We start from the raw sequence: 26,813 nt of genomic DNA, 5'->3' as shown, positions 1-26,813 counted from the left end.
GGGACTTGCAAAAGCTAACTTCATTATGACATAACAAGGAGGACAGGCCAGTGGCTAGTTGTCTTTTGTCGGCACTGCAATAATACACAACGGTTTCATTAAATCAATGAAAGAACAATAAGCAAGAGGATGAAAATCTAAGAAACGCCCAAGAAAGGCTTATAACAATATACTCCTTTGATTTACCACAAGCTTGCTTTAATCGACACAGCAAAATGAGTTGCTAAGCCAATATGCAAGGTTTGATAACTTGGAGGCTGAAAAATATATTATCCCTGCCTCTGAAGTCTGAAGTATCAGGTTCTTTTGATAATCATAACAATTATCCAACTGAAGATTAATAGTCCGTTTTGATTGAGGGAGGGGGAGGGAGAGGAGAGTAGAATAGAGTGGAATTGGCTTAAAATTAATTTATTTTCAGTCAACTCTTCTTTACTCCCATCTACTTCCTCTCTATCTCTCCCCCAATCCAAACGGGCCTAAAGTTACTAATCATTTAGATCAAAATTATCCTTTCACACTCATTTGTGCCAGCATTAACATATTTCTGACAGAAACATACAATGACACAATAGAAAGAAAAAACTAAAAAAAAGTGGGAAAACAGTTTTTATTGCAATACAAATACTCTAATCAGGAAGCCCCAGTGACTACTTTGTCAACTAGTCATAGGCTAACTGAGAGAAGCTAATAGGGAATGCAAATCTTGGTGGACTGTGATAGAGGGTATTAGCTGCAAGCTCAGAAGCAGCATGTGTTGGGTGAAATAAATCCCAGAACAGGTGGTCCTCATGATTCAGTCAAAGATTTGCTTTCGAATCACAAATAGATTCTGCATTGAACTTCCCCACTACACGGTATGCAGTTTTTACCTCTGTAAAATCTGGAAAAGTTAAAAATCATTAGATTTTAGTAGTCTTCATACTTATTATACAAATTGTAAAAATAAAATGCATTAGTGCTAGGAATCACAGTCTAGAATCTGAACTGGCAATCGGACATATATATGGGATTAAATAGATTGTCTCCAAAATAAGCAACTCAGTAGATAGAACTGCTGAGGGGCAAATACCTTGTGATTAAGCAAAAACTTTTCCTCTACATGTATAAATGCATGTTATATTTTTCTACGAGTGAATTGTTCACTGAATGGAAGTGGGTTCTCAATAACATTGTATGTTATCTCGAATGCATTTCGTAGTGAGTACTCCGTGCCCTCAAATTCTGAGCTGAGCTTGCACAATAGGGAATCAAGCATTGCATGAATAGCTCTTGCGTGTTCATTCAGTTCCTCCAAACATTCCCTGGTAGCATTATAGATTCTTTGATTATGGAAAAGAACCAATTGGTGGGACACTTATAATGCAAAACTTCCTTGCTCTAACATTGAGTAGAGTGCCAAATTAGCACGATGTCAGTGAAATATCAGGCTAAATTACAGTGTGTGTGTGCCCGCGTGAGAGAGAGAGAGAGAGAGAGAGAGAGAGAGAGATGTCACCTTTAAGTGGTTCTCATAAGTGAGTCCTAAAATAAACATGAAATCTTGCTTTGATAAAGAAATTTTTGAATGGTAATAACCAAAGATATCATTACTACCAATGCTAATGAAGAACAAAGACTTGGAAACATATCAAAAATAAATAAAAACAAAGACTTGGAAAGAAACTTTTCAGTTGCGGCATGACCATTGTAGCCATATGAGAGCTTCGGACTCTGGGAAATCGCTGTATTTGCTCAGCCAAAGGAATCATTTGGTATTTTGATAAGGCATAAAATGGAGTATTTTCTTTCCCAAACTTCATTAATGTTAACTGAGAAGAATATAGGAAAGTTCAATAAGAAACATGCATGAAGAGGAATACATTTTTTTTTTAATATAAAACATCTTTCTTAATGAAATAGTGGGCCTTCATGCCCTTGCAGAGACCAGAGAGTACTTTGTGATGCATTTTAGGCTTCCACCATTGATTAGCCATTTAGCATATTACAAAAAATTCCTCAGAGAGGTAGTGTGGCTGTAAAATGGTTAGTAATATTGATGCACACTTGACTTGGGAGTGTGGCTTTCACTCCCCCTCTAGGTTTGATAAAGATCATAGTTGATGCAGCTGTCTCGTCTTCAACCACTGCCTTAGCTGTCGTCACAAGGGTGAAGGGACTCTGTTTTTTTTTTTTTTTTTTTTTAAAGTTTAATTTGGCTATAACTCAATTTTCTAAAAATCGAGTTTTACATTGAAACTCGATTTTTAGAAAATCAAGTTTCAAAACAGGAGTTTATTCCTAAATAGTTTCAGAAATTGGGTATTTTGCTAGAACTTTTCGCTGAAAGGGGTATAACCCCTTTTCGACCCGCATTTACATAATGGGAAAAAACATGTTTGGGTCGAAAACACCTAATCTAAATCCAAATTTATTATTAAGAAAAAAAATCTCAAACTTGTAATATGTAAAATCTTTAAAATAGTATTTATTGTTGCTACGTTTTTGTTGAACTAGCATTATAGTCGGCTAAATTTATTATGAACAAAATGATTTTGCATTATTTTGCTGAATCTTTGATAAAGGCAAATGTAAAAATATCTTGTCATTACAATAAAGTTAAAGTGGCAAGCCATCTTTCATCTTTTTATGACTGATATCTGTGATTAAACAAATTTGGTTTTTGAACTGTAAAATATTGTTTAGTGGGGACTTGCAAAAGCTAGCTTCATTATGACATAAACAAGGAAGACAGGGCAGTGGCTAGTTGTCTTTTGTCGGCACTGCAATAATACACAACGATTTCATTAATAAATCAATGAAAGAACAATAAGCAAGAGGATGAAAATCTAAGAAACACCCAAGAAGGGCTTATAACAATATACTCCTTTGATTTACCACAAGCTTGCTTTAATCAACACAGAAAAATGAGTTGGTAAGCCAATATGCAGGGCTTGATAACTAGGAGGCTGAAAAATATATCCCTGCCTCTAAAGTCTGAAGTATTAGGTTCTTTTGATAATCATAACTGTGGGGGGCAAAGCCCAGCCATTCGTAGTGGGCCAAAACCCAAGGAGAAGATTAGTGTATGTCCGAGGAGGATAAAATTGTCGAAAGGTGTTTCGCTTGAAAGAAGGATACATGGGGACGAAGAGACTCTATCCGAAGAGAGCTTCAGTGTTCCGAAGAGACAATCATCCTTGGATGAAAGGATTTTGGGGTCATATAAATATCTGGGGGGTCCAAATGAATTTACTAGTGATTTTTGCAATTTGGGTAAACTTTAGACACGCCTAGAGATAAGAGGAACGGAGAAATATCTAAAAGGAAAAGCTGCCACCATCGTATTAAATGCACTGCAGCAACTTTTCTAGCCACATTTATGTGGAGAAGACCTCTGAACAGTACAACTTAAGCTACCGTCATTCACGAAAGCTAAGGGAGATACATGACATGACATTCACTCAAGTAGGGAGTTGAATGGAGAACAAGTGGACAATGGGGATGGTAGTGGAGGAGGACATATAAAGAAGAAGAGTTACTAATGAGAAGGGGGAGAGGGAGAGAACAAGAAAGAATTGTAACTGATATTCAATTTATCATAAGTCTCTTTGGACTTGATCTTATTTGGTCTTTACATATACTTTGACACTGGTTTGTAGTTGTATGCTGTGATCAATTGTTGTTAGTTCCATAGTTAACCTAGCTCTATCACCCACACTCTACAAATTCATTATTTTTGGGCTTGGGCCACAAATTCCACCCCTACAATAACAATTATCCAACTGAAGATTAATGGTCCGTTTTGATTGAGGGGGAGGGAGAGAAGTAGAGTAGAATAGAGTGGAATTGGCTTAAAATTAGCATATTTTTAGTCAACTCTACTTTACTCCCATCCTCTCTCCCTCTCTCCCCCTTAATCCAAACAGGCCCTAAAGTTACTGAACATTTAGATCAAAATTATGCTTTCACATTCATTTGTGCCAGTGCATTAACATATTTCTGACAGAAACATACAATGACACAATAGAAAGAAAAAAACTAAAAAAAAGTGGAAGCCCCAGTGACTACTTTGTCTACTTGTCATAGGCTAACTGAGAGAAGCTAATAGGGAATGCAAATCTTGGTGGACCGTGATAGATGGTATTAGCTGGAAGCTCAGAAGCAGCATGTGTTGGGTGAAATAAATCCCAGAACAAGTGGTCCTTATGATTCAGACAAAGATTTGCTTTCGAATCACATATGGATTTTGCATTGATTTTCCCCACTGGCCACTACACAGTATGCAGTTTTTACCTCTGTAAAATCTGGAAAAGTTAAAAATCATTAGATTTTAGTAGTCTTCATACTTATTATACTAGTTGTAAAAATAAAATGCATTAGTGCTAGAAATCGCAGTCTAGAATCTGAACTGGCAATTGGACATATAGGATTAAATAGATTGTCTCCAAAATAAGCAACTCAGTAGATAGAACTGCTGAGGGGAAAATACCTTGTGATTAAGCAAAAACTTTTCCTTTACATGTATAAATGCATGTTATATTTTTCTACGAGTGAATTGTTCACTGAATGGAAGTGGGTTCTCAATAACATTGTATGTTATCTCGTATGCATTTCCTAGTGAGTATTCCGTGCCCTCAAATTCTGAGCTGAGCTTGCACAATAGGGAATCAAGCATTGCATGAATAGCTCTTGCGTGGTCATTCAGTTACTCCAAACATCCCCTGGTAGCATTATAGATTCTTTGATTATGGAAAAGAACCAATTGGTGGGACACTTATAATGCCAAACTTCCTTGCTCTAACATTGAGTAGAGTGCCAAATTAGCACGATGTCAGTGAAATATCAGGCTAAATTACTGTGTGTGCGCGCGCGCGTCCGCGTGTGAGAGAGAGAGAGAGAGAGATTTCACCTTTAAGTGGTTCTCATAAGTGAGTCCTAAAGTAAACATGAAATCTTGCTTTGATAAAGAAATTTTTGAATGGTAATAACCAAAGATATCATTACTACCAATGCTAATGAAGAACAAAGACTTGGAAACATATCAAAAATAAATAAAAACAAAGACTTGGAAAGAAACTTTTCAGTTGCGGCATGACCATTGTAGCCATATGAGAGCTTCGGACTCTGGGAAATCGCTGTATTTGCTCAGCCAAAGGAATCATTTGGTATTTTGATAAGGCATAAAATGGAGTATTTTCTTTTCCAAACTTCATTAATGTTAACTGAGAAGAATATAGGAAAGTTCAATAAGAAACATGCATAAAGAGGAATACATTTTTTTTTTTTAATATAAAACATCTTTCTTAATGAAATAGTGGGCCTTCATGCCCTTGCAGAGACCAGAGAGTACTTTGTGATGCATTTTAGGCTTCCACCATTGATTAGCCATTTAGCATATTACAAAAAATTCCTCAGAGAGGTAGTGTGGCTGTAAAATGGTTAGTAATATTGATGCACACTTGACTTGGGAGTGTGGCTGTCACACTTGACTTGGGAGCCTCCCCCTCTAGGTTTGATAAAGATCAATGTTGATGCAGCTGTCTCGTCTTCAACCACTGCCTTAGCTGTCGTCACAAGGGTGAAGGGACTCTGATGGTAAGGTCATCAAGGTTTAGCTAAATTGCATAATAGTTGCTCTACTCTCCAAGCTGAAGCCACTGCACTCTAAAGGCTACGTCCTTTTTGAGCGTGACTCTAAAGGCTGTCTTGATCCCTTAATTTCCAAAGATCTCCCACCTGACTGGTCCATAAGTAATGTAATTAGTAATATTATTAATATATCTGAGTCCTGTCTTGGTTTCAGTTTTCGTGGGTCAAGCAGTATGTGCAACTCTGTGGCTCATACAGCAGCAAAGATTGCTATACGCTCCAACATGTCTTTTTGTTTCAATGTTGATAATCTGTCGGCAGATCTTGTCTCTGCTTATAAGGGTAGACATCCTCCTTTCCCCCTTGTTTAATGTTAATTGAAGATTATCAAAAAAAGAAAAAAAGAATCGTCCTTTCCTTCGAAAGTTTTTTACTTTTTTCATCCGTGACATCTTTATGGTTTTTTTTTTTTTTTTTGGTGCTGGTGTAGAAATATTAGATATTAACTATGCTTCACCCCTGGCAGCTCAAACCCGGGTCCCCCGGTGTAAATAATAATTTCTCCAATCCCAAGTCTATTTTTATGCTTGAATATATAGATATAGACTAATCTTTAAATTTAATTTCCTTCACTATCACTATGATGTTAAGGGATATATACAAAAACCAGAATTTATTCTCATTTAATCATGACAAGGACACTATCATTTCTCAACATAACATGGGCATGCTAAGGTTTTTGAAAAGAGAGAGACCTCACCATTGATTGTCCTGTTATGTCAAAAATGCCGGCCCTAGTAAAGGCAAAGTTTTTACCTTTGAAGCTTTGTTTCTTTAGACCAGATGAACTGTTTACAAGAGAAAGAAAGGGTGTGGATTTCTCTTGTAACCCATTAGCTTGACTGACCAATAAACCATCATAAAAAAGGAAAATGAAAATTTCGATGCAACCTTTTGGAATAATGCCACTTGCTATTTCATTAGTACGAATGCATGCATTATGCAGAAAATGTTCTGTTTGAAACATCTTGTCTTGTTTCGTAACAAGCACAATAGATTTTAACATGAACTTATCTTGTGCTAGAATTCTACTAACCAAAAAAATCAGCACTGTTAAATCCATTACTGAACCTTCCAGTGGGTCTAGAGTAAGGAAGATCAATGCTAATGTAAGGAAAATTGGCTCTTGCCTTACTGCCTGGCAAGAAATTGTTGGTCCCAATATCAGCTGTAGAGTCCCCCAGTATAAAAATGGCTAGTAATGCTGCATCTGCCTTGTTAAAGTCTATAGCAGCCAAGAATAGGAATAGAAGAGGCCATCTCTTTGCCATCAGAAAGTTAGAAATGAAACTTCTCTTTTCAAGTTCTTGTGTTTATCAAAGATATATTGTACGTTTCATAATTCTCAATGCAGTTACAAAGGTACAAGCAAGTGCCAATAAAGCTGTCGTTTTCAACCAAGAATGAACCTTACACAAACAAAGCCATTCCTGGGAGGATGGTCCTTGAGATTTTCTAAGGCCAGATTAACCATGATCAAAATCAGCAATTACTGAATGGTCGCTACTTCCTTGTCACTATAATAAATCTGCTTTGTTGATTGTTAAGAATTAGGATGACTGATAGCTGAATTATAACACAACACTCCATAATTAGGACCACTAAAGTACTTAAACTTGCCTAGTTTAATTCTGTAAAAGATATCAAGACCAAGTCCAACTATATTTAACACACACTTGCATCTTTCTTTTGCACCTAATTTTCTGTTTTGCTTCGGATCAAGCATCCTCAACCATCTTGATCAAATATCATAAACCATGTTGATCGATAGCCTTCTTTACTGGCATTCGTTTTGGTCATCATTAGGCTGCATAACTCAGACTGCACCTCTAATCAGTAGATTTTATTAAAATGATAAACATGCGTGATGCATGTTTATCATTTTCAAGCTGTGTTACTCAAATCACACCTCTTATAGTCTCTGCACGTATAATTTGCATTATGTTCATCATTCAAGCTTTAATCATTATGTATACCTGACCTTCATTTGAACTTGTCATCTGGACTTCATTTGGTCCACATTCAATTTTATATGTTCCAATGCCATCATGATTTCCTTCAAAGTCTCACTTTTTTTCTCCAAACTCAAGTTCTCTTTAAGCTTTCACCTTAAGTTTGAGGGTAACGTTAAAGAAATCAAGATCCAAATCAAGTCAAGACCCAAGTCCAATCCTACTTGGTCTGTAAACAAAGATATCCTAATTCTACTTGTATACAAGTCTTGTAACATGAGCTTAATATGTAGTCATCAAAAGTTTTCCTCAGTAAATGCCAAGTCAAATCTCTCTCTCTCTCTTACTTCCACTTTATCTCTCTATTTATTTAATTTTCTTCCTTCTATTTTCACAAATGTATGTTGACTAAAATTTTTAGATGACTGAAAGTAAGAAAGCGATATGAACAAAATGATTTTGCATTATTCTGCTGAACCTTTGATAAAGCAAAGGTTAAAATTTCTTGTCATTACTAAAGTGAAAGTGGTAGGCCATCTTTCATCTCTGTATGACTAATATCTGTGAATAAACAAATTTTTGTTTTTGAACTGTAAATCATTTAGTGGGGACATGCAAAAGCCAAATTCCTTGAGATCTAAACAAGGTCAGGCCAATGGCCGGTTGTCATTTGTCCTCATTGCAATAATTCAAAAAATGATTTCATTAATAAATAACAATATAATCATTTGTTTTGCCACAAGCTTGCTTTAATAAACACAGAAAAATGAGTTGGTGAACGTTTACAGAGAAAATTCTATCTAGTTTATTCATCAAAACTAGATTGTATCCAATTAATAAAAAAAAAAAAATTCTAATACAAGAATTTATTGTTGGAACAATAATTTTACATAATTATAAACCAAGCAAAACTTTGTAGCAAAGAATGCAACCCCAAGTTGAGGTTGATTATATATAATTGTAATGGTTAATTCATTCATCTTCAGCTTTTTTGCTTAAAGAGGTCTTGTTTCTCTGCCTGCAGCCTTGCCACAGAGAAGAGCATTCTTTGGAATTGGATATTCATCCCTCATCGACTCAACGGGTGAGTATACGCGGAGATAAAATTGTTGTCCAAGGTATTGCCGAGCCCAAAACTCAGTTCTCACATTCCACATTCCCACATTATCAAGTGCCATGTAAATAGCAGTCCATGACTTGGGATATACCTGTGCCACCAACAATAAACCATTTGGTACCATAATGTATAAATTGGTTAACTTATAATACTATGATTAATGCATTAATTCAGGACACAAGACTAACCTGTGTGGTGGATCGTGAAACTGCATCTCTTAGATTGTACTGTTTTCGACTAGCTGGTGTCCACACTCCTCCATCCATTCTGCATTACAACATTCCAAGGTTAGTACTCTAAGTGTGCATTAGATAAAGGAAAATGTTCAAACTTTAATCAATTTCACTAAAAAAAGAATTTACAAAACAAATGTTGATTAGTAATACATCAACAATATAATAAATACATATTCTAAGTACTTATTTGTTCTTTGTTTCAAAATTGACACATCAGATTGTAAGACTCATAAGGTAAAATTTGTAGTATCGCTAGTATCATTTTTAGGTAAAGTATCGTAAAAGCATATAGTTGGCATAGTAAGGTTCAAAAGTTATGCACATTCTTACCCAACAACCCAGAATGCGTATCCATCAATGTGCCAGCTCTGAACAATGTTCTCATGGTTTTGAAACACAATCTCAACAAAGGCTCTAAAATCAGCACCCATGACTGATGTGTCAAGGTACATCTTTTTATAAGGGGGACTATCTGAGATGCTTCCAACGCGAAAAACGTCCTTTATCTTGAAGTAGTCTGCAATCTTAAGGGGTGTGTCAGCTGGGACAAAAGACACACTATTAACTGCGTATCTTTGCTTGCGATCAACTTGAGCAGCAGAGCTCTCTAGTTTGATAGTCCTGGTAATGTTAACAAAACCATAGTGGTATGATCCCTGTGGGTTTGGTCTTGGTCCACTTGCAGTAAGGTTAGTCCTGCAATGCACAAAAATGTACGTACATGTCACATTCATGTGTACAAGTCACTTAAAAATGCTGTACCATTTCTTCATTGAATTGGATCATATGGCCAACACGACTAAAACCATGTCACTTAATAAAATAATATGATATAAACTCAAAATTTGTGTAAAAAAATTTAATTTTTGTATTAAGTGACTTGTTTTTATCAGGTTGGAGTATTACATTAATAGTACTCTGAGAGCATCTAATAAGATTTTTAAGATTACCTAATTGACCGAGCTTGCTTTATAGACCAATCAATTTGGGTGGTTGGTCCTCCGGGAATTGGGCCGGAAACTGGACGTTTGGAGTTACTGTAGCGAAGGGTTCCTGTGGTGGTGATGACCCGGGTAGAGAATCGGTTTGAGACTGCAATGAAGTAGTCCTGAGCTGGCTGATCAGCTGTGATTAGCACAGAATAAGATTGGCCCACATGGATGTCAAGCTCTGAATAGGTGGTTTGGATTGTGTGAGTGCCCTCAACTTCAACAAGCTTCATCTTGTGTCCCTGAATTCTGAAGTTGAGTGTACTTTGAAGACCCACATTTGAAATCCTAAGCCTGTAAGTTTTTCCTACAACAACAAAAGAATAGTGTCATTCACTATAAAATAAGTGGTGTAAGTTATAACAATAACAGCAATTAATTATAGTTTCAAAATTTTGATGTCGACTCTAGATTCTCAATAGACTTATCAGGTTTCGGCTCCATGTATTCTTTTCTATCATTCTATTTTTTTACTCATTTGTTCATTGGACTTGAATCAACTCACTCAAATAATGAAAGAAATACCAATAATTTTTGAAAAATTACCTTGTTCAACAGTGAAAGAAGTACCATTTGGTCCTCGACCGTTGATTAGAATGCCATTGGGGTAGGGAAGCCTGTGACCACGATCTAAGACAGCCTTCAAGTTCTGAAATAGTAACATGACAATGAGAATATACTATTAAAGTACCACTAAATAAGTTTAACCAAACTATGTTACATTTTCACACTAATGCGCTTTAGAGTGACATGAAAGTTTTGCATAAAAAAACATGCACATTGTTAAATTAACTATACATAGTATATGAAGTTAAGTCATGTAGCAAAAATTGACAATAAAATTTGTAGAGGAATTAGAGTATTACTGTGTGATTAGCCTTGTACCAATCTCCACTGTTATGGGCTCAAAATATATTCTGTAATTCTTTATATTTTTTGGAATGTTTTTTTTCTTTGTTAATTTCTTGCTTTTCAACTTCTCTTGCTGCTACTAATCAGCATTACGTGGTTAGTGCGAATCGTATAGGTCATGATACACAAGCGAACTTTTTGCTATTTTATGTACACTTTTCAACACGTTGATTACACATTCTTGAGCTAAAACAAAAAATTGTTATTTTGTTTTGGTTTTGAATCCGGAACATACATTCAATCAATCTTAGTAATTTACCAAGAAAAGCGCAGATTTCGGAGACTATAGAGATACAAATATTGTTCTATAGCATAATACCTAGCAAGAAATAAAAGTCAAATAATACTTTTCTTTATTGGTAGCAAATGCAAGTGGACTAGGTGCATATTTTCCTTCCAAATAAATTTTGATATGAATAATAAGGTGTAATTTTCCTTCCAAATAAATTTTGTTATGAATAATTAGTCCATCATTCTCTTTTATGTAATCAATATCCAGAATATTGTCCTAATATATAATAATTTATTTTTAGAAGACTTTTTTTAGAAGAATATATAATAATATTTAGCAAGAAATAAAATTCAATTAATACATTTCTTTAAAAGAAATGGCAAGACAAGTGCACAATTATATAATTTTTTTTTTTGAGAAACGCAATTATATAAATTAGTGGTATAATTTTCCTTCCATTTATATTATGCTACAAAAAATTACTTCACCATTCACCATTATTTTGTAACCAGCTTTTTTACTTTTCCCTTTCAAACTGAACTTTCTGTGTGCCAAGAATGATTAGAGAATTAGTTAGGCTAATACTATTTCAATTAGTTGCATCACATATTAAGTATGGTTATGGATTCATGTGTTTAAAAGAGGATTGCCTTCTAGTTATTGTTACTGTCACGTAATAATCTATTATGTGGGGTAACATGCAAATGCAATGATTACCAAAATAACCAGATCTTGTTTAATAAAAGCCATATAAAAAAGAAAAAAAAAATATATATATATATATATAGACACACACTTGAGTAAGGCTAAAGCCAGGTAGTATTTTATCATTTCTAGGGGGTTGGCTTTTGAGCTAATTGTTTGATTTTTTTTTTTAAAAGTTAAATAAAACTTGACAATTTGAAGAAAAATAAAAATAAAAATAAAGTTTTAATAAGTGACTTTGTGGACCATTTTTTTTTTTTTTGCCAATTAATCTGAGCTTTGGTCATATTTCCGCGTTGTGTTAATTCTAAACCCAAAGCAGGGGCAAAATTAGGTCTTGCTTTGATGTTTAGCTAATTCAAATTTACAGTTGGCATGCACTTATGAAGACAATATTAGTCAAACATGTAATGTGATTGGTAGGTTGCTTTGGTGGCTAAAGAAGATGTGTCAACTTTTTTTTGTCCACCCTATAGAAAGCTTTAAAATAAAATTCTAATATTAAAATTTCCTCACATAAGACATACCAAATTGCAAATATTTTCTTTGTCAAAAAAAAAAATTGTGGGTCTTTATCACTCATGATGGATATTCCAAAAGTTGTCGTGATCATGTCATATTGCTTTGTTGAATTAGTTCACATTGAACATGGGGGGCTAAGGAAAAAAATAAAAAGTGGGCTCAGACAAGAAGGGCCCAACATGGGTCCACTTTCTGTTCTGGGTTTGTTAAATGTTGCCTGTTACCCAACAGTGATGTGCTTCATGCTCATGCAATAAACTGTATGAAAAGCCTGAAGGGTGTGGGTGGCCCACTTTATGCTTGATTGGGACCCTATTGGACTATGTGTGTACCCATAAGCAAAATCATACATTATTTTATACAACTTCGGACTATTGTGCAAGTTTTATTATGCACCAATCAAAATATACATAGTGTGTAATAGTTTGAAAATTTTTATCATATACCTTTTGTATTGAAAATGTAGATAACAATTATAGAATGTTGTAATGGCTTTTGGTATCAAACTAAATTGTAAGATGTTAACAGGAATGGGATTCAGCAGAGAAGAAATTCTTATCAAGATGGAGTGTATGGAACAACATGCCCTATCCCACCAGGCAAGAACTTCACCTACACACTACAGGTGAAAGATCAGATTGGTAGCTTCTTCTACTTCCCATCTCTTGCATTTCACAAGGCAGCTGGTGGCTTTGGAGCCATCAAAATCCTCAGCAGGCCTAGAATTCCTGTTCCATTTCCTGAACCAGCTGGGGATTACTCTATTCTCATNTTCGTCAACAGGTTTGTACTTCTTGATCAAGTATTCAGGAGAATTCTACGATACACACTTTTTTTTTCGATGTATCAGAATCAAGAAGTACAAACCTGTTGACGAACACCGAGGGGGTATATGTCACCATAGGTGACATTCCAGTTGAAGAACCTATAAGGATCTTCAGCACTAACAAGTCCCAAAAGAATAAAGATGGTGTAGAAAATCCATGCAGAAACTCCGGCTAGTTTTAGCAGCATCTTTAGCAGGAGAAGATTGAAGGAGATAGATCAAGACTGTGAAGAAAGACTATGAAAAGAGAAAGAGAGAGAGATAGAGAGAGAGAGTCTCTCTTTGTGGATTTAAGAATGGTTACAGAATGAGACACTTTAATGTGGCTAGTGATAACTGACCATGACTCCTATGAGTCTATGACATATTTAAAGTACCATAGAAGGGAGGGAAGCCCAAAGTGGCAAAGATCAAAAAAGACCAAAAATTAAAGGGCTAAAAAGAAAAGAAAAATTAAATAAAAGTTGGACAATTTGGCGTCGCCGTGTCGGTTTGAACACAGGACCTAAAATGAACCATATGTGATCAATTTTGGCTAGTGGGTCCTCTAAAACAGCCAATGAGAGCATGACACCTATGCAAAAAATGGGGTTCTATTTCTTATTATATTATAATGGTGTTGAATAGTTTGTGGAAAAAAATAAAATAAAAAACTCATGCAACCGCGTAAAAGCTTAGCTTGGCTATCTCATTCATGTGCTGGATCATGATAGTGTAAATGCCCGTGATTTCTGACGCGACACACGGTCTTCTCATGTTATGTTGCCTTAATTTTCCTTTCTCACCTCCCAAACACGTAGCCTACCTTCTTAAAGCTTTGATTTGCGGTCTATTCAATTAATTCATCCAAAGGTTCACATTGATTCTATTGTGGGTCTATGTCAGATTGAGGGTCAAGATGGAGAAAATGGCCCAACAAAGAATTTATGATGGGAAAATTATGGAAAGCTTAAAATAATATAATTACACGCGGAAACTATAATGATGGATTGGGTGGCTTTGGCTTCTGGGACATTCTCTTATGCTTTATGGGCTGTTTGACAGAACATTTTTAATTAATCGAGATTGTGTTTTGGATGTTGCTAGGAAAAGACATAGTTGGTGCCGTAATCTAATTACAGATTTTGACTTGATACTTTGCCATAAACAATTTATTTTTTATTAGGAAAGGTATCATTTTTGCCTGGTGTTGACTATGACTTAAATGGAAAGTTAATGGGAGGGAAATTTTACACAGTTTCGTAATATTCTATTTACGACCAAAAAATTTTACACCATATTTTAATTTAATTCCTAATCTTTCAATTGTGTTAGTTTAGTTTCTAACTTTTTACTGTTGTATCAATTTAGTCTATAGCGTTTGTAGGGACTCAATTTGGGTTGAATGCTAGGTTCCCGGCCCAACGAGCCCAAACAATACATTTATAGAGAGTGGGCTGAAAGGCTTAGATGCTGGCCGTTGATCACCATGGCCAAACTCTTATTAAAAAATGGCTAAGTGTTTCCTTACAAGTGAGGGAATGCTCCTCGGCCTGTGGCCGAGGAGGCCTTCTTCTGGCCTTTTTTCCCCCCCTTTTTCCTCTGGTTGTCCGTCCCATCAGAGACCTTATCGGTACTCAAGTGGCTCGCTCTTACCAACGTTATCCTGTCAAAGGGTTACCTCCCCATTAATGCAGCCAGGGGGGGTTAGTTGAGTGCATTCAATGCGATGGTGACAACTTACTTTGGGGTTAAACTCTCCCCGAAACCACCCTTGTCAGGCCGAGGACAAGGTATCCTCGGCCTGGTCCTAGAAAGTAGGCTCCCCCCCCTTCTCCTCATAAGTAACTTGTGCTCCTCGGCCTGGGCCTCGGGCTTGCTATGTGATGGGCCGAGGTTATCAGGCCCACGGGCCCCACAGCGTTATATCTTAGATGAAAATTATTGACATAGCAAATGCCAAAATAAAATTTAAGTTTATTATCACATCAACGGAAGCTAATTTTTTATTTTGGCTATTAAACATATCAACTTTTCATCCAAAAAATAACGGTATGAACTAAATTGACATAGTACTGAAAAGTTAGGGACCAAATTGACACAATTGAAAGATTAATGATCAAATTGAAATATAATGTATAAAATAGGAACCAAATACATAGTTTACCTAAATATATATTTATACTATTTTTTTTTTTTTTGTTGCTAATTTCACTTTTTTTTTAAGAGAGTTTATTACGTCCGCTCTTCCTCATGACAATTCTTATTATCAGACTAAAGCACCAGTCGATTTTTGGTGTAAATGGATATTGAATCCAGGTCTCTTATTTAACCATTAGAGACTTTACCAGTTGAGCTAACTGAAACTGACCACTTTACCCTTAAAGTGCAAGTAGATGTAAATTATAACTTTACTAGACATGCTAGACATGCTAAACATGTTAGCGGCTTTACGGTATAAATGAAAAATGTTTCTCGACACCTTAATTCTGTAATTTTATCCAACATTAGCTGAGATTGAATCTAGATCTCTTATTCAACCATTAGAGACTTTACCAATTGAATTAACTGAAACTCACCACTTTATCTTTAAAGTGCAAGTAGATGTAAATTATAACCTTACTAGATATGCTAAACATGTTAACGGCTTTATAATATAGATAAAAAGTGTTTTTCTACACCTTAATTCTATAATTTTATCCACCTGAGTTTTTCTTAATATTACCTATTTTTTTTATTCTCAACCAAAAAAAAAAAAAAAGGTTATATAATCGCATAGTATTCCTCTTAATTGATTGATATGTATAAATGTCTTTTACACTTAACAAATGTCCATCAAAAGATTTATCTCATGGTGGAATGAATATAGCAAGGCCCAAAAGTCCCAGTCTATAGGGCCTTCATGGCCTTATCTCACGATAAAAGTAGCTCAACATACTCAAACTCTTCAAGGGCCCATACATTGTCCAATAATACCAATCTTCAAACACATGAGCAGGCCCATATGTCATTTGAAGAAATAGGCGAAGTATACATAAGACAGTAAGAATAGGCCTAAAGTTCATTGCTATGCATGTGTAGCCCAAAAAAGGATTTATGTGGACAAGCCCAAAATGAAAAAACACAATTGCAGAAATACCAACATGGCAAGTGGCAGCATTGTCTCAGAGAGTCCTTTATGGAGCCTATACATTCTCCAATTAGACCAACCCTAAAACAAGTGGACAGGCTCAATATCACTAGGCAACAGAGGCTAGGAATGTCAAAGTATAGTGGAGCCCATGATTGTCACTTTACGATTAAGCCTTGAGCCGACTAAAGCATTAAAAATCAAAACAAACAAACAAAGGCATGAATGGTATTTCTCTTATCAAATTTTTTTTTTTTTTTTTGGGTGTAAAACAGGCTGAATATACAACAATCAGTCTATTACAAAAGAGTTGCTTTATCAAAAGCTAGCAGATTATCAACCACAGGCAATGGTTGATACAAAATAAGGAAGTCAATTAGTTGAATCACTCCCATTTTATCAAGCCTATCAGCACATCTATTAGCTTCTCTAAAAATATGAGTCATTTTCCTAATCAGATTCCTGCAATCATTCAAAAGGGTTTCTAACATGAGATTAATAGAGGAAGGGTTAGTAAGTAAATGTACAAGCACATCTATTATAACAAAACCAATATATATATATATATATATATATATAAACGAAGGCATGAAAATTTAAGCATATTGCTTGATGTATTTTTTAAGTCACTTTATGTACAACATTTTGAAGCTTAATTTTATTATTTTTAAATACACCCAACTTATTTTACAGTCAGATAAAACTAATAAATTTAAACAATCCTCAAAGAAAGGCAAGAGTCTTGTATTTCAATTGATTGGCACCTCTTGGTAATTTCAATGAAAACATTTAGTGTTCAAAAAATATATATTTATACTTTTTTTTTGGGTTAATTGCACCCTTTTTTTCGTTAATTTCACTTTACCGTTAAAGGGCAATTAGATTATATAATCGAGCAATATTCCTCTAATTGATTGACATGCATAAGTGTCCCTTACCCTCACAAAATTTTGTCAATTTTTATCTTATATTTATTTTACGAAAGTATGATTTTTTTTCAAAATCCGGGTACCTCCATCAACACATTTATCTCATAGTGGAATGGATAGTAAGGCCCAAAATTCCCACTCTGTAGGCTGTCAATCTGTCATGGCCCATAGTAGCTCAGGTTTCTCAACCCTTAAAGGGCCCATACACTGTCCAATAATGCCAATTTTTAAAACTATAATTTCCGCCAACGTTGTACTCACTAAACCACTATCCTAGTGCCATTTGGCCCAAAGTCTATGCGTAAAACAAGCTTTTGCCCTCAGCAATGAACATTGGGCCATGACATTTTTTATTATTATATAAAATATGAATTAAGAAAATTGAGTTAGGATTTTTTTTTTTTTTTTTTGAGAAGAGAGTTTGGAAACATTTAAGTAAAATATAAATATTATATAACAAAATGAGTATTATAAATAGGTTTTAAAAAACATAAAAATTATTTCAAATAAATTTGTAAAGTATTTACGTAAAGTCCAAATCTTCTGTCCTACTTTTCAAATGAAGATTTGGACTCATTTATGCATCATGCAGGAAATTATCTAATGTTCCTAACAGTATAACAAACATTCATTATTTCGATATTGTTAGATATGATTTCTATAAATAGTGTATTTATATCCAAAAGTGATAGAATAGGATCCGTTTGGTCCTTTACAATGGCAAATAGTGGTTTGTTAATTGGCAGTGCCATCTAGCTCTACCCCTACCAAAATGGATGTGATATAATATGAGTACTTGGAAACAGAAATTGGTAATTCTACCTATATCTTCTCTGCTATTACTATTGACTTATATATAAGTGTATATATATATATATGGATTCAAAATACAGTCATGAGAATGCTTCATGAGTTCATTCATCTTGGGATTGAGATTGCTTGATTCGTGGGATAGAAATCAGAAGGTTGATATGATGCGAAAACTTTGATTAGATGGCTTAATATATTACTTGGTTAATAGTAAGAAAATAATTAAATAATTAAATCTTCTGAGAACTATTGGATTGGTGGTATTTAAACATATAATATACCCACATGTGGAATAAATTATATGAACAAACCAAATGTGTACTTTATAAACTAATCATAATCATTGGTTCTTAAAATAAATAATTAAAAAAAAAAAAAAAAAAAGCACCCTAAGTGTGTGTTTGGATACCAATGAAAATTAAAATTATTTTACTATTCAGTCTATTTTTACTACTATTAATGGGTCCTACTTGCACTTTTTGGTACTATTTATGGGCTCCGCTATACTATTTCAACTAACTTTTACCTTTATTTACATACTTTAGAATAAGTTTTCAGTTTCAGCAAAATAAGTGGTATCCAAACAGACCCTAAACATAATTCTTAAACATGTTTATATAGACTACTTGATTTTTTATTAATTGTTCTTTGGTCAATAAAGAAGTATTTACATTTTGATACATACACCATTACATTATATCTATTCTTTGCTTTGGTTACTACAAAATCTTGAGCCTACTTGTTAACCTCCGTCATTGACCGGAGAGGTAGATATATACACAATAGAAGTATTTGCCTTTTTTTTTTTTTTTTTTTTTGGTGATGGTGGTGGTGTTACTCTCACGTATATGGTCTTCAATTCATTTGTCTTTACACAGATCAAGGAAATTAAATCTAGAGGTGAAATAGAATCTCTTTATTTTGAGTGAAGCGGAGAGAATCCCATTTCAAAAAAAAAAAAAAAAAAAAAAAAGGAAAAGTAAAGGGACACTTTGGTATTGTTTCTTAGGTTGAATTTAATAACAACATAAATGTATTAACTAGTGCAAGAATCCTCGCATAAAAAAACACACTAATGCAACAATAATATATCTTCTTGAATGACATTTAAGTCCAACAATGTGGTTTATTAGTAAATACAATCACATAGTTATAATCAATTGAAGAATCAAAGATACAACACCAAAAAAGTGAAAGAGTTGTCCCTAAATTATATAATCTTTTTCTTCGGAGAGCTAACAATAGATTAAAGGGCCATCGAGTTGAAAGGGCACCTAAACTAAAAAAGAAGGGCATAAACTTCTATTGCGCAAATTATTAGGTAGTTCCAGAATAGTACTTTGGGCCCTCAGCCTCTCACATGAGGGGTGGGTCACACACGTTTTATATGTAATTTCCCATTCTATGGGATATTGTATACTCGCCTCTTTAGTCAACAAAGGAGGCTTGCAAGTAACAACTAACTAGGGGTAGCTGCACCTAGTTTTCAAAAGAAAAAAAAAATTACTTGCAAAAAAGAAATTATATACATAATTATTTTAAAACTAATCTATCTTGACCACCCTAAAAGAAAATATTGAATATTTTAACTTGAGAATCCCAAAAATTTTGGTTCTACCAGAATAATCTTTACCCCACAAATATTCCTAGCCCCTTAAACCAAAAAAAAAAAAAAAGAAGAAGAAGAAGAAGAAGAAGAAAGAAGTACAAATATATAACTACAATAATAGCAAAAATAACCATAACAACAACAAGAAAAGAACAACAACAAATGAAAAAAATATATATGTATCATGATTTTTGAGTGAAGTTTGTGGTGTAATTTTGTATTAAAACCTTATTTTCGTTCCTCTCTGTGTGTTCAATATAGTATAACTTGTCATTCTCTCCCTTAAAGTTACCACGGCGTTTGAGTGAAATTTGTAATGTACCTTTGTATTAGAATCTCATCTCCTCTCCCTTATGTGTGTGTGCTTTTTTGTCTCTATTAAAAAAGTTTTTTAAAAATGAGGTAATTGTCTTATATTGCTTAAAAGAGTATGTTGTGTGTAATATAACTTGTCATATCCTCCCTTAAAGGTTATCATGACTTTGATTGGAATTCATGATGTGCTTTTGTGTTAAAATATTATTCCCTCTTCCTTTTGTGTGTGTGTTTCTCCAAAAATTAAAAAAAGAAAAGAAAAGACAAACAAACAAACTACAACAAATGAACAAAACGTTCAACAAAAAGCTTATTAAAAATAAAGACCCCTAATCATTCAAATTTGTAACTTACTTGGCTCAGCTCGCAGTCCCAGCAAATATCAATTGTAACTCTCTCTCTCTCTCTCTCTCAACATCATAGTTCTCACTTATTGCTCATTACTCACTAGTCCCTTTTCGCTTTTTTATTTTATTAGTATAAAGAAAATGTAAAATTTTATGTATTTGCGTTTATTTTTATTTTTTTATGATGCAAATTTATTCAAGTTATCTTTTAATTAAATTTTGTATAATTAAAGTTTTTTAATGATTGCCATTCAAAACTAGAGCCCAACTAACCTCAACAAGTTGTAACAGCGCAAAGACTTAGAGCAAATTGATACTTTATATGAATCTACATGATTTAATTAAAAACAAACATAATGTAATAGCATATCATATATATATATATATATATATAAAATAATAATAATAATGTGTTGAAACTAAAAAATACACATTAAAACAAATGTACATCGCCTGGAAATAAGGGTTGACACATATAAAAATAATAAAAAAACTCACGTGAGTCCAACACTTAGTAAAGGAGCTATATGAAATGACTAAAATGAAAAAAATTAAGGAGCTATAGGAAAGGTGGGCGCAGCATTATCAAAAATGGCTGATGGCATGAACATGTGAAAGAAGTTAGTGGCCTCAAAAAAATACTAGTGCAGTACTGCACTTTCCTTACAGATTTGGCCCAAGACTTGATCAGTTAAGAGAAAAAAATAGGGGGAAACGGTTTCTCAATTCCTCTATAAATTAAAGGGGCTTCAGCAGGCAAAAAAAGAAGAAGGGGAGAAGCACACACAAAAGAAGAGAAGCACGCAGATAGAAGTGAAAAAAAAGAAAGAAAGAATGGAGACACAAAACATTAGGTTGGGATTTTATCAATCCCTTTCTTCTCAAAATCTCTCCCTCTTCCTCTTCCACAAATCTGAATTTTTGTTTGCTAAAACAAATATGGTTGTGTTTCATGAGGAGTTCCTAATTCCATACATGAAGCTTTAGATATGAGTCCCTGACTTATAAATCCTATTTGAAGATTACCAAATAAAAATTCTTTCAAGTTTTGGTTTAGTGTTTTCTCAACTAGAGTCCTTAACTCTACCAATCAAATTCATCAATGGAGTCATTGACTCTACCAAATTAATGGAGTCCTTGACTCTACCACATCAATAGAATCCTTCACTCTATCAAATTAATGGAGTCCTTGACTCTACCACATTTTAATGGAGTTCTTGACTCTACCAAATTAATGAAATCCTTGACTCTACCATATTTAATGGAATCCTTGACTCTACCACATTTTAATGGAGTTCTTGACTCTACCAAATTAATGAAATCCTTGATTCTACCATATTTAATGGAATCCTTGACTCTACCACATTTTAATGGAGTCTATGACTTTACCCAATTAATGGAGTCCTCGACTCTACCACATTTTAATAGAGTCTTTAACTCTAACAAACTAATGGAGTCCTCGACTCCACCACATTTCAAAGGAGTCCTTGATTGCCAAAATTATTTTAAATAAAGTGGGGATTCTAATTCCTTCAAATTCCAACATGACTAATTTTTTGTGGATTCCTAATTTCTTAATCAAGATTGGAGTTAACAATTTACAAAATAAAATGATCACAAAAAAATTGATTTGAAGAAATTTTCAAATTCCCAATTCCTAAAATATGTTAACAAAACAATAAAATTGCTTCAAAGGAGTTTTCTTTCCCTTAATTAAATTTGGGAACCTCAATCAAAATATTCATTAAAATTCATAAAAAGAAGCAAATGAAAAAAAAGAAGAAGGGAAAATTGCTTCGACATTCAACTTCTCAAAGAGAGAATCCTTGATTCAATGTCCATAAAAACATGGTCCTTGACTTATCCTTGAGATTAAAACCAATTATCTCACCCAAAAGCAAAATTAAGTTGATGCTTAATTAAATACAAAGTGTTTGACTTAAATGTCCATCATTTAAATTGGGCAAAATCAATTTGAGGATTTCAAGTCTAAAACCTCAAATTAAGAACTACGAATTGGCTTGATCCCCGTCAAGGGTAAGTAGGCAACCTAATTAAATTACTAGGTGCAGCCACAAATAAAGAAAAACACATATCTCCTTAAACATGAAAGTAAATGAACTTATGTTTAAAAACGACGTGGTTGGAATCAAATGGTCTTCCCTCGAAACAAGGGATTGTAACTAAGAGATACATTATCTTGAATGGGCACTACTCACATCAATAAAACTCATATTTTAATGGAGTCCTCAACTCCACCACATTTCAATGGAGTCCTTGATTCCCAAAATTATTTTAAATAAAGTGGGGATTCTAATTCCTTCAAATTCCAACATGACTAATTTTTTGGGGATTCCTAATTTCTTAATCAAGATTGGAGTTAATAATTTACAAAATAAAATGAACATAAAAAAATTGATTTGAAGACCCAATTCCTAAAACATGTTAACAAAAAAATAAAATTGGTTCAAAGTACTTTTCTTTCCCATAATTAAATTTGGAAACCTCAATCTAACTATTCATTAAAATTCCCACAAAGAAGCAAATGAAAGAAAAGGGAGAATTGCTTGGACATTCAACATCTCAAAGAGAAAATCCTTGTTTCAATTTCCATAAAAACATGGTCCTTGACTTATCCTTGAGATTAAAACCAATTTTCTCTCCCAAAAGCAAAATTAAGTCGATGCTTAGTTAAATACAAAGTGTTTGACTTAAATGTCCATCATTTAAATTGGGCAAAATCAATTTGAGGATTTTAAATCTAAAACCTCAAATTAAGATCTATAAATTGGCTTGATCCCCTTCAAGGGTACGCAGGCAACTTGAGTAAATTAGTAGGTGCAGCCACAAATAAAGAAAAACACATATCTCCTTAAACATGAAAGTAAGTGAACTTATGTACAAAAACAACGTGGTTGGAATCAAAGGGCTTTCCCTTGAAAAAAGGGAATGTAATTAAGAGATATATTATCTTGAATGGACACTACTCACATCAATAAAACTCATGTTTTAATGGAGTCTTTGACTCTAACAAACTAATGGAGTCCTCGACTCCACCACATTTCAATGGAGTCCTTGATTCCAAAAATTATTTTAAATAAAGTAGGGATTCTAATTCCTTCAAATTCCAACATGACAAATTTTTTGGGGTTTGTAATTTCTTAATCAAGATTGGAGTTAATAATTTACAAAATAAAATGAACATAAAAATTTAGATTTGAAGACCCAATTCCTAAAACATGTTAACAACCCCCAAAAAAAAAAAAAAAAATCTTCAAAGTACTTTTCTTTCCCATAATTAAATTTGGGAACCTCAATCAAAATATTCATTAAAATTCCCACAGAGAAGCAAATGAAAGAAAAGGGAAAATTGCTTGAACATTCAACTTCTCAAAGAGAGAATCCTTGATTCAATTTTCATAAAAACATAGTCCTTGACTTATCCTTGAGATTAAAACCAATTATCTCACCCAAAAACAAAATTAAGTCGATGCTTAATTAAATACAAAATGTTTGACTTAAATGTCCATCATTTAAATTGGGCAAAATCAATTTGAAGATTTTAAATCTAAAACCTCAAATTAAGTACTATGAATTGGCTTGATTCCCGTCAAGGGTACGTAGGCAACCTAAATAAATTAATAGGTGCAACCACAAATAAAGAAAACACATATCTCCTTAGACATGAAAGTAAATGAACTAATGTTCAAAGACGACATGGTTGGAATCAAAGGGTTTTCCCTTGAAGCAAGGGAATGTAATTAAGAGATACATTATCTTGAATGGGCACTACTCACATCAATAAAACTCAAGTTTTAATGGAGTCCTTAACTCTACCACATTTTAATGGAGTACTTGACTCTACCCAATTAATGGAGTCCTTGACTCCACCACATTTCAATAGAGTCCTTGATTCCAAAAATTATTTTAAATAAAGTGGGGATTCTAATTCCTTCAAATTCCAACATGACTAATTTTTTGGGGTTCCTAATTTCTTAATCAAGATTGGAGTTAATAATTTATAAAAGGCGAAAATGCACTTTTGGTTCCTATATTCTGGGCCTATTCTCAATTTGGTCCCTAAATTGATTTAGCTCCTAAGTTAGTCCCTAATTTTTAAAAATTGTTTTTAAAATAGTCCCTACCATCAACCCAATGACAGAAAAAGCTGAGATGGCAAACGGTGTGTCCTACTTGCTGACATGGCGCTAACATGGATATTAAAATATTATTAAAAATACCACGTCAGCATCCATATTAGCGTCTTAATGACAAGTCAGCATTTTAATTAATAAAAAATTAAAAAATTAAAAAAAATTAAACTGAAAAAATTCAAAATCAAAAACAAAAAAAAGAAAAAACTTTTTCAGATTCTCTCTTTCTTTGTGTTTGTGTCTGTATCTTCTTTTTTTTTTTTTTCATATCCTCTCTTTCTCTGTCTCTTCCATTTTCTCGTTGGCCATAGAAGTGCGAGTACCGAATGAACTTCGGCGAGACCATGACAGACTCGGTGGTCCCTAACGGAACCTCCAGCCGGATCGAGTAGCAGATCACGACGATCACGCGCTTGTTGTTCGCGTTGGTTATGCCGGATTCTCTGAACCCAGCCAACCTCGTCGTGGAGACCAGCGACTGAACTGAGGCGAGGTCTTTGCACTCCACAGTGACGATGAGCGGTTCAAAGCTAAGGACGAGTTTGGACTCGGGTTCAGGTTCGGAGCGAGTTGGTAAGTCGGGGAAGAGGAGGGAGATGACCGAGTCAGGATCGGCCAAGTCATAGGAGACGAAGAGCCAGGAGCCGCCTTTGGATTTTTTGTTGGGTTGGGTTTGGTGTATGGGTTGGGAGAGGATAGAGATACGACCGGAGCAGGAGCTGGTGGTGAAGTAGCAAGGGTGGTTGTTGAGGGTGTTGATGAGAGGGAGGATGGGAGTGTCCAACGTGCCCTTCGGTGATTTGTCGGAGTCTGAGGATGCTAGTGACGCTAGCATCGCTGCTTTTTTCTGGGTTTTTGTAGGGGTGGGTGGTCGGTAGTGGAGGTGGTGATTGGTGTGGCCGTGGAGATCGGCGTGGCCATGTTTGTGTTTCGAAGATGGAGTTGTCTTGGTGAGTTTGGTTTCGTGTTTGTGGTTTTTTTTTTTTTTTTTTTGATGAGGTTCAATTTCCATAAAAACATGGTCCTTGACTTATCCTTGAGATTAAAACCAATTATCTCACCTAAAAGCAAAATTAAGTCGATGCTTAATTAAATACAAAGTGTTTAACTTAAATGTCCATCAGCTAAATTGGGCAAAATCAATTTGAGGATTTTAAGTCTAAAACCTCAAATTAAGAACTACTAACTGGCTTGATCCCCGTCAAGGTTAAGTAGGCAACCTAAATAAATTACTAGGTGCAGCCACAAATAAAGAAAAACACATATCTCCTTAAACATGATGGTAAATGAATTTATGTGCAAAGACGACGTGGCTGGAATCAAAGGGTCTTCCCTTGAAACAAGGGAATGTAATTAAGAGATACATTATCTTGAATGGGCACTACTCACACCAATAAAACTCATGTTTTAATGGAGTCCTTGACTCTACCACATTTTAATGGAGTTTTTGACTCTACCCAATTAACGGAGTCCTTGACTCTGCCATATTTTAATGGAGTCCTTGACTCTAACAAACTAATAGAGTCCTCGACTCCACCACATTTCAATGGAGTCCTTGATTCCAAAAATTATTTTAAATAAAGCAGGGATTCTGATTCCTTCAAATTCCAACATGACTAATTTTTTGGGTTCCTAATTTCTTAATCAAGATTGTAGTTAATAATTTACAAAATAAAATGAACATAAAAATTTTGATTTGAAGACCCAATTCCTAAAACATGTTAACAAAAAAAAAAATTTGCTTCAAAGTACTTTTCTTTCCCATGATTAAATTTGGGAACCTCAATCAAAGTATTCATTAAAATTCGCACAGAGAAGCAAATGAAAGAAAAGGGAAAATTGCTTGGACATTCAACTTCTCAAAGAGAGAATCCTTGATTCAATTTTCATAAAAACATGGTTCTTGACTTATCCTTGAGATTAAAACCAATTATCTCACCCAAAACCAAAATTAAGTCGATGCTTAATTAAACAATAAGTGTTTGACTTAAATGTCCTTCATTTAAATTGGGCAAAATAAATTTGAAGATTTTAAATCTAAAATCTCAAATTAAGAACTATGAATTGGCTTGATTCCCGTCAAGGGTATGTAGGCAACCTAAATAAATTAATAGGTGCAGCCACAAATAAAGAAAAACACATATCTCCACAAACATTAAAGTAGATGAACTTATGTATAAAGACAACGTGGTTTGAATCAAAGGGTCTTCCCTTGAAGCAAGGGAATGTAAGTAAGAGATATATTATCTTAAATGTGCACTACTCACATCAATAAAACTCAAGTTGTAATGGAGTCCTTGACTCTACCACATTTTAATGGAGTACTTGACTCTGCCCAATTAATGGAGTCCTTGACCCTAACAAACTAATAGAGTCCTTGACTCCATCACATTTCAATGGAGTCCTTGATTTCAAAAA

The 26,813-nt window shown here is 34.2% G+C and overlaps 2 protein-coding genes and 2 pseudogenes across 2 annotated transcripts; all 4 read right to left on the bottom strand.

Moving 5' to 3' along the window:
* Window positions 1-612: 612 nt before the first annotated feature.
* LOC112014985 (GDSL esterase/lipase At5g55050-like) lies at window positions 613-1,630 on the bottom strand (annotated as a pseudogene).
* Window positions 1,631-4,055: 2,425 nt separating this feature from the next.
* LOC112013122 (GDSL esterase/lipase At5g55050-like) lies at window positions 4,056-6,902 on the bottom strand (annotated as a pseudogene).
* A 1,366-nt stretch (window positions 6,903-8,268) lies between these two features.
* Window positions 8,269-13,498, bottom strand: LOC112015059 (L-ascorbate oxidase homolog). Its single transcript, XM_065762215.1, has 8 exons — window positions 13,155-13,498; window positions 12,920-13,113; window positions 10,792-10,819; window positions 10,472-10,574; window positions 9,887-10,232; window positions 9,267-9,632; window positions 8,889-8,967; window positions 8,269-8,791 (listed from the first exon to the last, which is right to left on the bottom strand). Exons 1-8 carry the CDS (start codon window positions 13,308-13,310, stop codon window positions 8,579-8,581), a joined length of 1,485 nt encoding a protein of 494 aa, XP_065618287.1. The 5' UTR covers window positions 13,311-13,498; the 3' UTR covers window positions 8,269-8,578.
* A 3,032-nt stretch (window positions 13,499-16,530) lies between these two features.
* Window positions 16,531-25,230, bottom strand: LOC136062737 (tRNA wybutosine-synthesizing protein 2/3/4-like). Its single transcript, XM_065762210.1, has 2 exons — window positions 24,719-25,230; window positions 16,531-16,693 (listed from the first exon to the last, which is right to left on the bottom strand). The coding sequence occupies exons 1-2, from the start codon at window positions 25,228-25,230 to the stop codon at window positions 16,531-16,533; spliced, it is 675 nt and encodes a 224-aa protein (XP_065618282.1).
* Between the last annotated feature and the right edge of the window lie 1,583 nt (window positions 25,231-26,813).

The sequence above is a fragment of the Quercus suber genome, unplaced genomic scaffold, assembly GCF_002906115.3.
Source record: "Quercus suber isolate HL8 unplaced genomic scaffold, Cork oak 2.0 scaffold_19, whole genome shotgun sequence".
Lineage (NCBI taxonomy): Eukaryota > Viridiplantae > Streptophyta > Magnoliopsida > Fagales > Fagaceae > Quercus > Quercus suber.
The sequence above is the reverse complement of the archived record's forward strand: the minus strand, read 5'-3'. Positions and strand labels throughout refer to the sequence as shown.